The sequence below is a fragment of the Bemisia tabaci genome, chromosome 9 (assembly GCF_918797505.1).
Source record: "Bemisia tabaci chromosome 9, PGI_BMITA_v3".
Taxonomy (NCBI): Eukaryota; Metazoa; Arthropoda; class Insecta; order Hemiptera; family Aleyrodidae; genus Bemisia; species Bemisia tabaci.
Genome location: NC_092801.1, coordinates 14906601 through 14924087, shown reverse-complemented (window position 1 = coordinate 14924087; position 17487 = coordinate 14906601). Strand labels below are relative to the sequence as shown.

The 17487-nt window shown below is 39.0% G+C and overlaps 1 protein-coding gene across 1 annotated transcript in view; it reads right to left on the bottom strand.

Annotated features, from left to right (window-relative positions):
- Positions 1–17487, bottom strand: part of LOC109038201 (uncharacterized) — a 244848-nt gene that overhangs the window by 75159 nt on the left and 152202 nt on the right. The window contains exons 4-5 of the mRNA XM_072304009.1: positions 9775–9962; positions 3165–3400 (exon numbers count right to left, since the gene is read on the bottom strand). Of these exons, the coding sequence (XP_072160110.1) occupies positions 3165–3400; positions 9775–9962 (424 nt within the window). The remainder of the gene's footprint in view (positions 1–3164; positions 3401–9774; positions 9963–17487) is intronic.

Here is a 17487-nt window from a genome sequence, read left to right as displayed (position 1 = left end):
CTAATAATTAATACATTTTTTGGGGGGCTATACACTGCCGTGCTAAGGAAGAACGCCGCATGAGCCATTGGACGTTGCCAAATTCTTTAAAAAAAGAACGAATTTTCTGAAGAAGATGTGAATGTTTCTCCTCCGATTTTTTCGGAGGATTTTGTTCGAAATTTAATCTGAACAGTCTGAAAATTTCAAGGAAAAATATTCATAACTTTTTTCAAAATTGGATAATTTCTCAGAAGAAATTTGGCAACATTCGAATGCTCATGCGGCGTTATTCCTCCACGATAGTATAGCAGAGGGCACCCAGGAGCCCTTAAAAAGGAAACACTCGGTTTTATTGAATCCGCGGGTCGTAGAATATTCATAGTTATTGGCCCATTTTCAGATATTAATATTTAGCGTTGAAACTCATAAAACAACGGCAGGAATTCTGCGCATACAACCAGGCCGGCAGATTAGGATTTTCCGCAGCGTTTTATACGTTTTTTTGAGCTGGTAATTCAGCCGTGTTTTAGTTTGGTTTGACATTTTTCAAAGTCCTCTATCCGAAAATACTGGGGTAAAAAAATGCGTTTTTAAACCTCCATTTCGATGAAAAGAGCGCACGATTTTTCAGATATTTTAGATGAAATTGCTCACAACATTGTCTGAAAAATGGTAAAGGATCGACTATTTAGGTGTTCGTTGCGAACACCCTGTTTACCGATCCTTTTCTCTAGGTTTAAATGCCAGATCAATCGATAAATCACAAAGCACGCCATGCTACTGTCGAAACAATCTAGTAGTAGTGGATCCGATGTAATTTCGGAACTTCAAACACGTATTTCTCTAAATAGCAAAAATTGCACGTATGCATAACAAACACATTATATACATAACATACACCAAGATTATTAAAATAGTTAAAAACGAAAAATCATAAAAAAATGTTATTTGTTCTATTGTAAAACTAGCACTATTTTGAAATCTTACATTTCTTCACATTCTTATTTCTAAAGAAGAATAAAGATCTTTTTTATAAATCTTAAATTTACTGCACTTTCTGCCACATTAGAAAAAAAAAGTTAAACACAACTCTTTGGGGCTTTTTGTATTCCAAGCCCCTCAATCATTGATACTAAAGAATCGAGGAATTTCCATAATGACAATTTGACACCATTTTGGACTAAAAAACCACTATTTCTATGGCGTATTTAACAGAGCAATATATACGCTATTGGTCTTCATATCAAGATATTTCCTTTCACCGATGAATCAAAAACGGCGTTTTTTAATTGCAAAACGTAGTCAAATTGGTACTGCACGGTTTTGATTGAATTAGGAAATTTTTCAAATTAGGAACTCAAAAATTCTGGCTCAGTTTAAAATAACGTATGGACCATTAGTTCCCCTACGCACACAAGTGCCTTTACGAGTGTACCAGAAATTTTAGTCACCTATTGCGAAATGAAGTCCAGTTATTGGTGCTGGATCACGGTGGTTTGATTAATTCCAACAAGTTTGCCGCTTCTTGCCACCAGGGTGCTCTGTTGCATTGAAAATCCTATTAGACGCTTAAATTGTCCTATCACGCATGATTAAGTTGCGTCAAATTAACGAAATTTGACGATGCACAGAAACCAAAAATACTTTCTTCACGAATAAGAATGTCCAGCGAGGATCCGCTGATCCACGAGTGAAAGGTGAAGGTCAAGTCCGAAACTCTTGGTTTTTATCCACCCAGCGCTAGACGCTAGCTACGATAGCGCGCCAGTATGGCGCGGGGATCCGATAGTATCTTGCGTAGATCCATCTTCTCACAATCGTGGAAACCGTATTGCATATTCACTTGAAATACAAGGCCAATAGAGTGTGGATTCCTACTGTTAATGTAGATACACTACTATTACACAGATAGAAACGCACAGATATGCTCCATGATCCCCCTCCAAAATCAAGAAAAATCGCCTTATTGCTGAAGACTACGACAGCGGGACAGTTTAAATTCATGTCGCTCTACAATAGAAGTATTTTCATCATTGTAATATTATTGCTTTATTCAGCCTAGGCTGTCATAAGCAATTAACTTGGGGAACGAAAGGAAAGGAGGTAATATCGAATGTTAAGGCTTTTTTTTTCTAAGTTACTAAACGGTTTTTCTTCAAAGTTGAAGTATTCCTGCAGTCTTGTATGCGCTATGCGTTTCATGCCGACCGCTGCTGCACGCACTGCGTTTACGTAATGCGTGAAGTATTCATGCAGTCTTTTAGGCGCTATACGTTTCACGCCGCCTGCTGCTGACCGCGGCGACCGCACTGTCTTTGACGCAATGCGTGAAGTATTCATGCAGTCTTGTAGGCGCTAATATGTGCTACATTCCGACCGCCGCGCCGCGCCGAGGGTCTCTCCTTTTCATCTCAAGTTCTCGTCATCATTGCTCTTTGCGCCGCGCCGTTCCAGGCCAAATTCCGTGTTCGGTCTCTCTCTTAGTCTTAACTCGACTAATTAAAGGTGCTGTCTATTGCATCAAAGAAAGACGACAAAATTAGAGATATACTCTCAGGAAATGAGAGATTTCGTCACCTATTCTCGTTTGTAATTTTCTTTTCTGAATCCGATTTTTCTTTAGGTACACCTACATTTAAATAATTGCAAAGCCGTCCCCTAAATTTGCCGCCATGGGCCGCGGCCCAGGTGGCCACCCCCTAGTTCCGGCCCTGGGCATAAGTATTTTTGAGAACACTGAAAAAAAATCTCGGTGTATTTACTAAGAAAAGGGTAAAAGTACCAAGAATTCAGGGTTCTATTTGATCCCAGTTTTTTCTTGGTAAAATTACCATTTATGGAATTGGTAATTTTACCGAGAAATCTCGGTAAAATTATTGAACCTTCTCGGTAATTTTGCTGGACCTTGGTAAAAACGCCAATATTTTTTATCGACTGTGGTAGAATTACCGAGATAAAATGGCAAAGTTACCGGGAATCGATTACCAATAAAAGTGGTATTCTTACCTGAAAAAAACAGTAAAGATACCGGTTTTTAGGTAAGCTTACCAGTCTACCTTTGTAAAACTACCAATAATCGGTAAAAAAAGTGAGATGGTAAAGGTACCAACGGACCGTGGTAAAAGCGCCGAGAATTTTTTTTTAGTGAATGAGCGATGAGGATTTGGTTGCTGTTGGCTCACCTTAAGTGGTTCCGGGGAACGTTGTGGATATCTTTGTAGACCATGTGGAGCCGGACCGAGTCGGAGTGGCAGTCGCTCTTGATGACCCAGGCCTGTTTGTCCCGGTCGTAGCACTGCGAGACGGACAGCGTCGTGGCCAGGGGGGCCGGCTGACTCCCCGCGTCGGGCGTGATGCTCGAGATGACGTCACTCAGCGTGTTCGCCAGCAGCATCTCCACGTGAACCCGTATCACACCCTGCAACAGGCACAGGTTCCATTAGAAGGATTAGAAGAAACAACTTAATCGGCCCGAAACACTGACAAAGAAACAACTTAAAACGGGACTAAGGCCGCAAATAATAAAAAGGAACATAAAATAAAATAAAAAACCCTGGACGTTTCGCAGGGATCACACCCGCATTTTCAACCGGCAAAACAAGAAAATCAAAATGGAAAAAAATCAAAGAAAATAAAAAATGTCCTTCTTTTGATTTTCTTCTTTTTCCGGTTGAAAATTCGGGTGTGGTCCCTGCGAAACGTCCCGGGTTTCTTATTTTATTTTATGTTTCTTTTTATTAATTGCGGTTTTAGTCCCGTTTTAAGTTGTTTCTTCATTAAGAGGATTCGTGTGGATAAACATGGATGGAACAAATACGAAAAAAAAAGAAAAAAAAAACAACAAAAAAAAAACGACAGAGTCTTGATTGTTGACGCACAACGATTATGCCCTACTAAGGAATAACGCCGAATGAGCTCCCTCAGGCGTTGCCCAACTTAAGTTTTGAACATTTTTCTTCCAATTTTTCGGAAAGTTTTGTTCTTCATTCCACCGAAAAATCCTGAAAATTTCAAGAGAAAATATGAATAACTTTCCTAAGAAATGAACATGCCATCGAAGGAAATTTGACAACTCTCACTGTAAAAAAAGCACATTGGATCTAGAGTCCAGACTCTTAAAAACATCGAAAAGAAAAAATACTCTTGATTCAATCAGACATAAGCTTAAATCAAAAGGAAATCCGCTCAAATTAAGAGGCTTGGTTCTTGATTTAAGCTTAAATCTGATTGAATCAAGATTATTTTTTCTTGTCCATGTTTTTAAGAGTCTGGACTCTCGATTCAATGTGTTTTTTTTCCAGTGAGCCTTGATGGACTTAATTCTCCCGTGCTGTATAATATTCTGGAAGGCAGCTTTTCATTTGCCAGTAGCCTTCATTCGCACGAAAATAAAAAAATTGACAACTGGCTGAACTCTGGAGGATTGATCGAAGGGTTGTCAAATTAAAGCTCATCGCGTGTCATCTACGCGCGGATTAATGTCAAGTCGATCGGTCAAGCCACCCCTCTTCCCTTCCAACGACCCCCATGCCCCCGACACCCTCTTCTGCCCCCTTTCGCACCCCTTCGCCCCATGACTCCCTCTTCGATTCACAGCGTGCCTCTGTTCAACGTCTTGACCTTTCTGCTGTGTCACCCGTCGACGAAAATAAAAGCAGGAAAAGAAGTCGTTAAAAAGAGGGACACTTCACCGACATTCCCAATTACGTTAAAACAGGGGACCAAGACTGCCATGCTAAGGAATAACACCGTATGAGCCTTCAGGCGTTGCCAAATTTCCCTCGGCAAATTACTAATTTTCAGGAAAATTTGCGAAAATCGTTCTTCCAATTCCTCAGGTTATTTTGTTTGTAATTTGATCTAAAGTGTCTGAAAATTTCAAGGAAAAATATTCCTAACTTTCCTCAGAAATAAAAATTTTATCAGAGGAAACTTGGCAACTCTCGAAGGTTCATACGACGTTCTTCCTTAGCCCGGCAGAAGACAGCTACGAAAATTCTCTCACAATTGGGTGGAAGCCTTCACTTTTGTGAGCATCGTTTGGTCCACTTTCACAATGAAACTTTCATTCATATGAGACGATTCCTGTGTCGTGCATTTTTTTGCGTGTTACTCTTACACGTTTGCTAGTAAATTTTCAATTTACCTCTCTATACTATTTTAATGCTTCTGATTTCTCAACGCAGAGAACGATCGTCGTTTTTCTTTAATTTAATTTTTTAGCGACATTGTAGTTGTCTCAAAATTGATAGTTGGAATTTTGGTGAGGCAAGTTCTTCCTCTCATCAGCGGTGCTCATCCTCCTCAGGGAATTTAAACACGTACCTACATAAAAAACCTCTGAAGGCTCCTCTAATACGAGCTTTACCGCTTGTTTTTTTCGGGAAAACATTGTTTGAGCCCTGAGACGGAGCCAAATTACTCTGATGAGATACAAATTTCCAGGAAATGCTGTGAATTTTCATCTTGCTATTTTTAGAGAACTTTATTCGTGATTCGGAGGTATCTAGAATTTGTAAGGAAAAATATTCATAACTTTTCGTAAAAATGACGATTTTTTTGGGGTTGCGGTCATTAGGTATCCCCATTGTCGTTAGAGCCTTCCAAGGACCGTCGTGACCCCCCCCCCCCCCCAACACAATCGAGGCGTTGGGTGTAGAAAGGGCATTTCTTGGTTGCGGTGTCTCAAAATCTTTCTGAAATTTTTCGTTCTCAGTATTGTAACCCTTTTTATTCCTTTTTTTCTTTTTTCCTTTTTCTTTTTTTTTCCTTTTTTCTTTTTTCCCTTTTTTCTTCTTTTCCTTTTTTCTTTTCCTTTCGTCTTCTTCATTTTTTCTTTTCTCTTTTTTCTCTTTTTTCTTCTTTTTGTTTTTTCCTTTTTTTTGTTTTTTCCTTTATTTCCTTTTCCCCCTTTTCTTTCTTTTTTCTTTTCTTTTTTTTTTTCCTTCAGCAAATACACCCTCATCATTATAACGCGTCACTTTGTGGCGTAACTAAATGCGTAGCTCCATTAAAAGGTGAACCCCGGCAAGTTCAAAATTTACACGCACCCCAGGACTCATCGCAGGGCGCAGTCACGCGACAAAACGACCTCCGCGAGATCATAAGCGCGGCAAAACTAATTTATCCGAGCCGGCAAGCGGAAAATCCACCCCTAAAATTTTCGAAAAGAAAAATTAACCCCGTACGACTTTCGTGAGAGAAACGGCAACCGTGGAAAACGCCGGGTCCGGAGCTGGATCCATTGTGATATTTACTTAATTCCGCCTTTTTTATTTACCCCGGCTCCATTTCCTCCGAGCCACCCCGTCCGGGCTTCCCGTGATGTTTACCTTTACTTAAATTTTACTTATTTACACCCCTCGAGATTTTTCCGCACTCGTGAGCTTTCGCCCCTTTTGATTCTTAATGAAAAAACAGCCCCCCCTCCCCTCCCGCCGTCGGCGGGTTTTCGCGACGCGCCAATTTTTAACGCTGATTCGCCAGACGCAAACTTTGTAATGTGAATCTGTTGCATGCGGAACATGCTCATTCAAAGGGGTGCGCCCCCTGGCTGCTACGCGGTGGAAGCTTTGGATGGTGCCCTATAGCTATAAGCAGGGTTGCCATAGAATTTGGAAAATTAAATTCCCTGATATTTTCCTGATTTTCCTGACGCGTTTTTGTGAAATTCCCTGACAATTGAACAAATACTAGATTTTTAAAAAGAAAATTAGAAATAGTTTTCAGGCAAAATTCTTGTTCGAAAGTCTAATTCACTCAAGAAAGCAAAAGAAGGTGATTTGATGATATTTCCCTGACTTTTTAGGTGATTCGATGGACGCCATATTTTGGGTCAGAACGGCATGCGATATATCGCATCAATTGGTTCCATTTTTCAGCTACTCGTCATTTTTCTCCAATTTTGAGATAGCAATTCTGTTTTCAGGAGACGTAAGCACTCACATACCAATTAAAACAAAGAAATTCAACGTAATAAAGACGTGGTTTTTTTAGAGAGAAAATATCGCATTCGAGTGCACTTTCGATATCAGTATCGAATGCGATGTTTTCTCTCGGAAAAAACCACGCCTTTATTACGTTAAATTTCTTTGTTAAAATTGGTAAGTGAGTGCTTTAGTCTCCTGACAACAGAACTGCGATCTCAAAATTGGAGAAAAATGACGAGTAGCTGAAAAAATGGAGCCAATTGATGCGATATATCGCATGCCGTTCCGACACAAAATATGGCGTCCATTGAATCACCTTAAACCAATAAATTATAGAAAAAAGATTATCATCCTCCGGGCTTTGACATTAAGAGGCACGAAATGAAGGTATTACAGATCAATCTATTGTAAAAATGTTAGGCCCCTTTCCACTACCTTGTATTGTTGAGCTGGTTCGTCATTTGAAAGCACTGACACCAGTATACTGGATTCTAGAGGCAGGTAGAAATGAAAGAGCGCTTCCTATCGCAGTGCTCCTTTTCCATGTCCATCAAATGTTTCGAGATTCTGAACTGTTTTGTTCCAATTTCTCCCACTCCACGAGCGTCAAAAGTTCCGGGATTCTTTATATATCTTTCCAAAAGTTCCGAGAAAGTTCCGGAAAACGCAAAAGATCCGGAGAATTTTGGGAATCTCAAAACTTCCGGAATTTGGTACTAATTCCGGGCAATGGGAGATTTGCCCTTTCGGCTGAGCGCTTGGAAATTCGGATCATTTTCCCGAAGTAGCACGGGGAATCACCTAAGTATTTAAAAATATTGTTATCAGGGTGTCTACAAAAACACATTGGCCAAAAATCACCACTCTTACAGTACTTTTTCAGCACATTCCCGAGAAATTCAGTACCTCCTGAAAAATTCCCTAACAGAAAAATTCAGTGCTTTGTTAATGCCTTCAACTGACGAAATTCGAAAAATTTCAAAAATTTGAATTTCCCGCTCAAATTACGACAAAAATGAAAAAAATTCCGGACTTTCTTTCAAGATTTCCGCACTTTTTCAATACTTCCGGACCGCCCTTGAAAAATCAGTACTATTTCCGGACTTGTAGACACCCTTGTTATCTTACTTTGATGCAAAAATAAGTTACTATTTCACCAATCTCACCCTTTGAACACCGAGAATACACCACATCATTGACTTGGTTCCTTATTAAGGGGGGACTAATTTGTCGCGCCGTGCAAGCATGCATTGCCACCTGATCTCGAACAGGGATCCGGGCTTATCTGCTGCCTTTGATTAACTCCCTGAATAATTTAATACCAATCAACCCCCCCCCCCCCCCCCCCCGTAATTCAACCTCGCCATCTTCCTCCTCTGCGTAGGCTTTGTGCTCCCTATAAATTTTGAGTCATCTTAAGATTCATTAATCTTAAGTGCGCAGTTCATACCGATGATACGGCGTGATTTTGGGAATTTAAATTAGTGTTCAAGTGCATAACGTGTATGCTTACCTGAAGACGTGGTAGGAGAAGAAAGCATACATAATTTTAATGGAAGATCGATATGATCGTTTTTCAAAAAGCATGACGCACCCATCGCAGATATGCATGACGTCATAAAATTATTTTCGATTTGCGATAGCTCCGTTAATAATATTAGATGCAGAAACGAGACATTTGGAAGGACATATTAATAGACTGCTAATTGGACTGCATTCTGCAATTCGGAACTATGATTTTTGGCTAATCTGTAAAGACACTTATGTGCATCGGGAAACTGATTGTACGTAGGTTGTTTCAAAACTGAGCTAGATATTATAGTTCTTAACTGCAAAATGTAGTCCAATTGGATTGCATTGAGTCTCCAGAATGTTTGCTCTATTTTCTACTAGAAATACGTCTTGTTCTTGCCTTAGTTGAAGTTCACCATAAGCCCATTCTGCCATGCTAATAAAGAAGAACGCCGTGTGAACATTCGAGAGTTGCCAAATTTCCTCCGATAAAATGTTTATTTTTTAGAAAAGTTCTGAATAATATTTAGTCGAAATTCTCAGGACTTTTAGGTAAGACTGCGAACAAAATTATTTTAAAAATAGGATGAAAAATATTCATAAGTTTACCACGGAATTCGTTATTTACAAAGGGAAATTTGGCACCGTCCAAAGGCTCATACGGCGTTTTCCCTCAGCACGGCAGCATTCTTCTTCAACAGCATTACTCTGGCCCCTAAAACCCACCCTCCAGAGTCAAGATCCATGGTTCTGCCGTGATAGCGAAGAGAGCCGTAAGTGCAAAACTGAAATTTTGAGAAAACGGGCTCAGAAGCTTCTGACACGAACATTTTATTGAAAGAAGCCTCCTTTCTTTGTGAAATTGCCACTAATCGTCTAAAAGACTCCTAGAAATCGTTTGGATGATTAAAAATCGACTGATTTTATTTCCATTACATAAAAAGGGTATTTTTCATTTTCATGCTAGGTTATTGTTAGGCAAGACAGTCGTAAGTGCTGTCTTCTGCATGCTTTCGTTGTTGCGTTTTGGACACACAACAAACACATTTTCAGGTTAGAAATCGGCAGATGAGGGCGGCATTCCTCTTGAAAGCACTGTTCCCATTGTTTCTCATGGACCTACGGCTGTCTTGAAAAAAACTATGTCATTTTTTGTGCACTTACGGCTTTTTCATACGTCTCGTTTTCATTAAATTAGGATGAATTTATGTTTAGCCGCCTCAGTAATTTCATCTAAAAGAGTTTAGACGAATTTTGAAGAAAATTAGATTTCGAAAATTTTGCACTTACGACTCTCTTCGCTATCATGGCAGGGTTGTGGAGGAAGTGCGAGAGTGTGCGTTGTGCGTACCTTGTATATGAGGTCGGAGAACTTGGCGGTGGGGTGCCAGCCGTAGCTCTTGCCGTCCGAATCGGAGACGTCGTCGACGATGCCCGAGTCGACTCGCCGATCCCCGTCGCCGAGGACGATGGAGTAGCGGACCCGGCACTGGTGGTCGAACCCCGTGTACCGGTTCAGGTACAGAGACACTCGGTCCCCTGGAACACACAGGAAAATCACGTCAAAATCACGTCGGAGACACAATCAACTACTGGACAAAATAAAGAATAAGCCTTGTCTCCGCAAGACGTTTTCACGGGATTTGTCCCAGGGAAAAATCCCGCTTGTAAATTCTGGGAAAATTTCCCCAGTACTAAATACACTGATAAAAATATTTGTTAACCCTCTATTGCATACATACACATATATGTAATTTAACGTATTTTCTTTTTTAAAAATTTCTGTACGAGTGCAACAATGTTTCTGAATGCATCTTTGCAAGCCTAAGGTTGAATTCTATTTGATAAAAATGACGGAACCCACTCCAATGTTGCCAAATTAGGTTAAAAAACGTGTTTTCTTTGGCAACCCCGAGCTGCGTAGGTTAGCTCTGGCAACGCAATTTCGGCGCATGATTTGGGTTGGTAAGAGTGGTCGTATGACATTGAAAAAAATATGTACATCTGCAGAACACGTCATACTTTTTTTAGGTGACAACAGGAAATATTAGATGCAAAATGGGTTTTTAATATCTTGGGTTAGTGCTGGATTTTTGCTGATTTGACTTCCCGCGCCACTTGTTGCTTGAACGTGAGAACCGCGTACCGTAACTGGGTAAAATCCCACAAGTTTCATTCCCGCGATTCGAACTTGGGACAAAACTCATGAAAACTTCCCGTGGAGACAAGGCCTCAGGCATTAAGCCCAACTCACACGGTTCAACTCGTGTCGAGCGAAAATTCGGATCGTGTGATTTTGACACAAGAACGCAGCAGTCGGATGAAAAGTTGAAAAGGAACTTGAATGCGGCGTCATCTCCAACTTACTGTTCGACGTTTCCTCATCACAAGTTTTCTTATTAATTATTTTATGCAAAACACGTCGGATAGAGTCGAGCTAAATAGTCATAACAAAATTGTAGTGTTTCAAAATCTCATCGCCTGTTTTATTTTTTCGAAGAAGACCAACCAAAGAACTGTCTGCTAAAACTGGCTGGCCGAACTACAGTACTTTTACGGTACCTCCATTTGATGAAATTCGAAACATTTTGAAAATTTTAAATTCTCGCTCGAATTGCGACAAGAGTGACGTAGCCAGAAAATTTAATTGGTGCTTTGAATATTAACTGACTGCACAATCGCAATCTTGCAGGCAAATACTACTCTAAGAATCAATGCGCAATCAATGGGATTGCATTCTCTCCATGGTTTATTAAAAAAACACACGTGGTATGATTCTAGATTCAAGACAATTTTTTCTAGTATTGCTCCTGTCTATCACAGACTCGATCTATATCTTCAAATAATTTAACTAAGCAATGGACCACTAGACAAGGTACGAATTTCAGCATTCTGATACATGATTCTTAACCAAAATTTCACGTAGAATACGACGCGGATAACGAAAATTACCGAAATCAACTCCTAACTAAGATTTTAAATGATTATTGATGCGTGAATTCAAACCACCCGCTCATGAAAACTCAATGCTCTACGTGATTCACATCACGCGCTAAACGTTATCATGAACGTCTCTGCGATATAAAAATCTGGCAACCTCAATCTTGACGCTTTGGTTCAGCTGTAGCAAATTGCTTATAGTTTGAACAACACATGGTGGGAAATGAACATTGCTCGATGAAGAGGCTTGCTAAAACCGTTGTAGCGCGCGATTTGACTCGAGTAGAGTTTTGAGTTTCTTGTGAGCGGGCAGTTCAAATTCCTCGTAACCAATGTGAAATAAAAACGTTGAAATCTTCGTTAGGAGTTGGTTTCCGTAATTTTCGTTGTGTGAATCGTTATCTACGTGAAATTCTGGTTAAGGAACATGTATCAGATCGCTTAAATTCGTACCTTGTCTAGTGGTCCATTGAGTTAGTTCTTGGTGTGTCTTGTTGTCCTTTTTTGTCTCGTTTGCAATAACTCAGACTTTCAAGATTGTGTCATTAATTCTCGAGCGAAAGGTCCCTGAAGTTTGCCAAAAGTCCCACTGATATATGTAAGGGGCACTGAATAAGATAAATCAGAATCGAAACTATTTTCTTTTCAAATTTTTAGAGTCTGAAGTCTGGATTTGTAGAAACCCCTTTTCCAGTGTACCTCCTGTCTATCATGGACTCAATCTGTATCTTTAAATCATTTAATTAAATGGAGATGTTGCATGTGTGAGGAATTTGCGATTTTACTGTAGATTCTTACGTAAAAGTTCGCGAGAAACACGATGATGCCACTGGTTTTCTCTGAAATCAACTCCCCGAGCTCAAAAAAAGCTCTCAAATTGAGGCCAAAATGGAGACGATATCCCACGCTATCCTGAGAGTCCACCTCTAAATAAATACAAACTCTCTATGCAAAGATAGGGAGCAAATACATTGACAGGGCTGCCACTTTATTTGGGGACTCCAAAACTGAAAACACGGCACCACTGCTAATGTATTTGCTCCTTATCTTTGCATGAAGAGTTTGTTTTGGTTTAGAGGTGGACTCTCAGGGTAGGGTGGGATATCCTCTCCATTTTGGCCTCAATTTGTGAGCTTTTTTGAGTTCGGGAGTTGATTTCAGAGAAAACCAGTGGCATCATCGTGTTTCTCGCGAACTTTTACGTAAGAATCAACAGTCAAATCGCAAATTCCTCACACATGCAACATCTCCATTCTTCTTGTGTCTTGTTGTCCTTTTTGTCTCGTTTGCATCAATTCAGACTTTCAAGATTGTGTCATTAATTCTCGAGCGAAAGGTCCCCGAAGTTTGCCAAAAGTTCCGCTTACACATGTCGTCGCTCCTCTGACGTAAGGGCGTGTCTCTACTTCCACATGAGCCCCGGAGAGCATGTCAGTATATGGACAACAGGGCTCACGTAGAGATTGGGATACTCCCTTACGTCACAGTTGCATAGATGCGAAGGACATCGAATAAAACAGAGCCATCCCGAGCACCGGTAACCACCAGTCCGTAAATCGTTTTCTCATCAGATTGCGTATCCAACAGATTGCTTCGGTGGACGAATGAATTTACCTCGGATGATAAGAACTTCAAACCGCTCTCGTGGCGTTCATTGAAACGCAACTTGTATTTCTTTCGACAAGAAGCAAAGTTTCGCTAAGATCTAGATGCAGCTGAGCAAACTTCTGAGAGAGAAGCAAGTAAAAACTTCTTAGCCACCAAGATCAGTTCCAATTCACGGAGCGTGGGTTCTTAATGACATTGAGGGTTTCTGGCAGAATTCGATACGATACTCCATTAGTGTCTATTCTTGTCGGATACGTCTGACTGAACTAATGGGTTTGTTTCTTGAATTTTTAAAGTCATTTTGGTATAAGACAAATAAGAATTTTGAGATGACGAGCCTTAAATTTTATCAAACCCTTCAATGTGTAATTATTTAATTATTTTTGTTCGTAGTTTAAAACTGTTCGCTCAATTATTGTAACATTTCGCTTTATTTTGGCACAAAAATGAACTTGACTATTACTATTGAAATTCCTCGGATGGCGCTCAGTGCGGAAGTAATTTCTGTCAGAATCTCAAATTTTGATTTTTCTAGCGCATGCAGTAAAATTCTCTTGCTTGAGAAAATTAGTGCCATGTTAATAAGGAGGACTGTCACAACGCCAAAGATAAATATCAAGATTTTTTTTTTTTTTTTTTTTTTTTTTTTTTTTTTTTTAAGAGTTTATTTATTGTAACCTTCCTTGGAGGAAATAAATACAATTATCTTAATGTATGTAAATAAAGGTATGTAAAAGTATTAACTGAATAATTACTTTCTATAAAGATTGTAGTCAATCTTAAGACTGGTAAACAGCTAAGGACTTGATTTTAAGGCGCTGTTGTATAATTAAATCGCTGTTGATATTACATTAATATCAAATCTTGAATCTGCAGTGCATGTTCGGCCAGTCATAAGATTTAATGACGAGAACACTACCTAATTACAAAGATTCCGTATTTTAACTACTGGCACTCAACTTCATTTGACTAGTTAACTCGGAGCTTATATTCCTTAATTAAAATAAGGAAAGCACTACAAAATACTGCAGTAGATGGTCTAATTAAATGATGTATACAGTGGACTAATTTGTAAGACGCGCGCAGCTTCAAGAAGGAAAATAATGGAGAGATGATGCTTCATTATCTTGCTTTGAGCAAGTTGCACGATTGACCGAAATTATTAAAAATATTTTTGATACAGAATAAGAAATGTAGAGAAAAAACTTCAACGCGCGGGCGATCTACCTGCAATGCTGCGGATACGACTGCAGTTTAGTTAACCCTCTGTGTAAGTACCCCACGATGCCATTTCTTCACTTACGAGTATTATGCGAAATTTAAGGGCAATCCTTGAGAAGATCTTTCTTATAAAGAAACTCCACATCGATGGTGTAAGTCGGGAATCATATAAAATGCGACGTCGTAGAATTCCTGTCATACTTTATTTTTCAAACGGAAAAGTACTAAATGGCAATTCTTTAAAACCGCAGTGAAATCCCCGCAATGAATATCCTCTCTGTGTGAAGAAAATTCTGTAAAACTTAAAGGAATGATGTCAATTTGTTCTCCCTTAAAAGAATAACATAGTGGCGGAGATTTTCAGACACCGTAAACGAGATATGCAACTGCGCACCTACACCGTCGATATGTTTTACATTGTTATCAAAAAATATTGAAAGAGGTTATTTACATAATGCCATAAAAAGTCCAAGTTTTACAAAGTTTCGGATAAAGTAATGAATTGGATTGCATTGTGCAGTAAAGAGCCACTATATCTCGCTCCATAAAAATACATTCCTGCATGCATAGAGAAACCAATGACATACATGTTGTTTCTAAATTGAGCTAGAAAAAGTGGTTCCTCATTGCAAAATGTAATTCAATTAATAAATATTGATAAATGATCTTTGCAAGGGTTTCAAACGCTTTTAAAGTACGAAACATGTACAATGAAAATAAACAACGAAAACAACGATAGAAAAATGTTTTGGGGTTTACAAATTTATAGGTAGGTCCGTGCCTTTGTTAAAATCATAAAATTTGTCCCTTATTTTTTGTGTATATTGGAATTTAAAGGTTTCCTTAAGGTACTTTTGAATAGGTGTAATTCAAACGGATCACCCTATGAATAACGTAGAAACAATCATGAATACACCGGCTCTTAGGATGGTTTTTTTATTTTCACGCCACGATTATTTCAAAACTGAAATTTTACATCTGCCTGCTCAATACTCTTTTCTTAAATAAAGGAACCGGAAAAGCAACCTCCGCCTGTACGAAATGGCTCGAACATGCAGCATGAGCGAATCACCAACTTAATCATGGGTACAGAATGATTGATGCGACGCCTTCAAATCAGCATCCAATTCCAATGCAAAATTGTGATACCACTATTCGTGCGTAATAGCAGTCATCTTGCATAACCGGTCACTTGAATGCAAATTATTGATTGCCGCTCCACGGTGTTTATTTAAATTAAGAGTGTTGATTCTATTCTATTTTTTTAAATTAATGGAGAAATAAGTTCCTTTCAGAGACAATTAGGGCAAAAATCATGCGAGATAACTTGAGATACAGCAGTTAAAAGGTTAACAGGCCTTGTATGGTAGAGCAATTTACTTGAGTTAGGTTCCAACCTAAGAATACAATTATATCAACTCTGGTGTGTTGCACAGTATCACGCGCATTTGAAGGCGTTTTATAATGGTCCGACCGCGACCTACGAAGAGTTGATGTGCTAACTTTGTTCAAAGACTATTATTTTGGAGCTATTTTTCACTTCTGCGCTTCAATTGTTTCACGTCACACATTCTGAATGACTAATGCGCGAGGGCGCAATAACCATTGGAGACAGGGAACTAAATAATATGCAACATTTCTTGGCAACTTTGGAGATGAAGTTTGAATTTTCGACTTAACCGGCTTGGCGGTGCACCATGCTGAGAGCATACGAATTGGTGAGCATCCCTTATTGAATCTCTAGAAAACGTTTGTAACAGTCTCGCGAAGAAAATGGTAATTTCTAGTAAACAATGTACGGGGAAAAATTCTATCCGAACGCAAAGGATCGTAAATGGATCAATTTTCTATGAGATAAGAACAAACAGATAACAAATAAAAAAACGGGGTTTTCTCATCTTTGTATAGAATTTATTGCTGAACTTTCCATCGTAGGAATCATTTTTTGGTAAAATTTAAGGGAGAAAAGAGAACAAAGTAAATCGTTTTAAATTTTGTGCAGAGTTTTGGGACGAATCCGAGAAAAAGGCTTCGAGGTCATTTTAATTTCAGTTCCGTTCCCTGACTTTTAATTGGATTGCATTTTGCAAAAAGGAACCAGGATCATTGCGATGATGCTAAGATTGTGCATTTCCATCCTTTGCAATAAAATTACAGAAATCTCGAAAAAATATGAAATTTCCATGGTAATTCTTGTCTTAAATTTACAGTTTTTAGCGAGTAAGATAGCAACTATCAATGGATAATCAGGTTTTTCTTCCAAGTCAAAAGAAGTTGCACAATCTTTGCTACACTGCAATGCTCCTGGTTCCTTTTTGCAAAATATAATCAGGTTTTTCTTCCAAGTCAAAAGAAGTTGCACAATCTTTGCTACACTGCAATGCTCCTGGTTCCTTTTTGCAAAATATAATCAGGTTTTTCTTCAAAGTCAAAAGAGGTTGCACAACCTTTGCTACACAGCAATGCTCCTGGTTCCTTTTTGCAACATGCAATCCAATTTCTGTGCAATCGTTTTGGCAACGGAGTTTATCTAATTCACCCGAGAACTTTTCGATTTCGTATGTTGCATTTGCATCGTCACAGAGACCCGAACGCTAACTATGCTATACGTCAGCCAGTTGCATAATCTCAGCGGAAAATTCAGCTGAGGAGCCGAATGCCGAATCAGGGGAAATGCTCCTCCCATCGGCAGCGTTTTCGTTGCATAAAGTTGTGTAATCTTTCGTGAAACTTGTCCTAATTACGAGGGCCCCTCATAAATTACAGGGTAGAAATGAAATTATCTTCGGCTAAGCGAGGCTTACTGCAAGCTATCTTTTCCAATAGGTTGCCGCTCCTATCAGAAATTGAGATATTTTCGCATCCCAAGTAGCATTGTCATCTACTTTCTAGGAGGCGCTCTTCAAGAAAACGGCTACCTTCTAGATAGAACAATTTTCTTGAAAGAAAATAGGTATAAAGTAGATCTAGAAAATAGACACAAGAAAATAGAAAGAAAATACATTTTTTTCTTGCATTTTCTTAAAGAAAACATTCAGAAATTGGCTTGAAAATAATTCTACTTTCAATAAATTTTCTATCTTTTTTCCAAATGGGAAGTTGACAGAAAGTAGACCTATGAATAGATCTATTTTCTTTGGTCAGAATTTTGACTCGCAATGTTTTTTCTTGCTATTTTCTGGATAACTCTCATTTTCTTTGTTTTTTCTAGAAATTTTCTTAATATTTTTTCTCTGGAAAAAATTCTATTTTGCTACTTGGGATTCAGCACACTGCTGCCGTGCTAAGGAAGAAC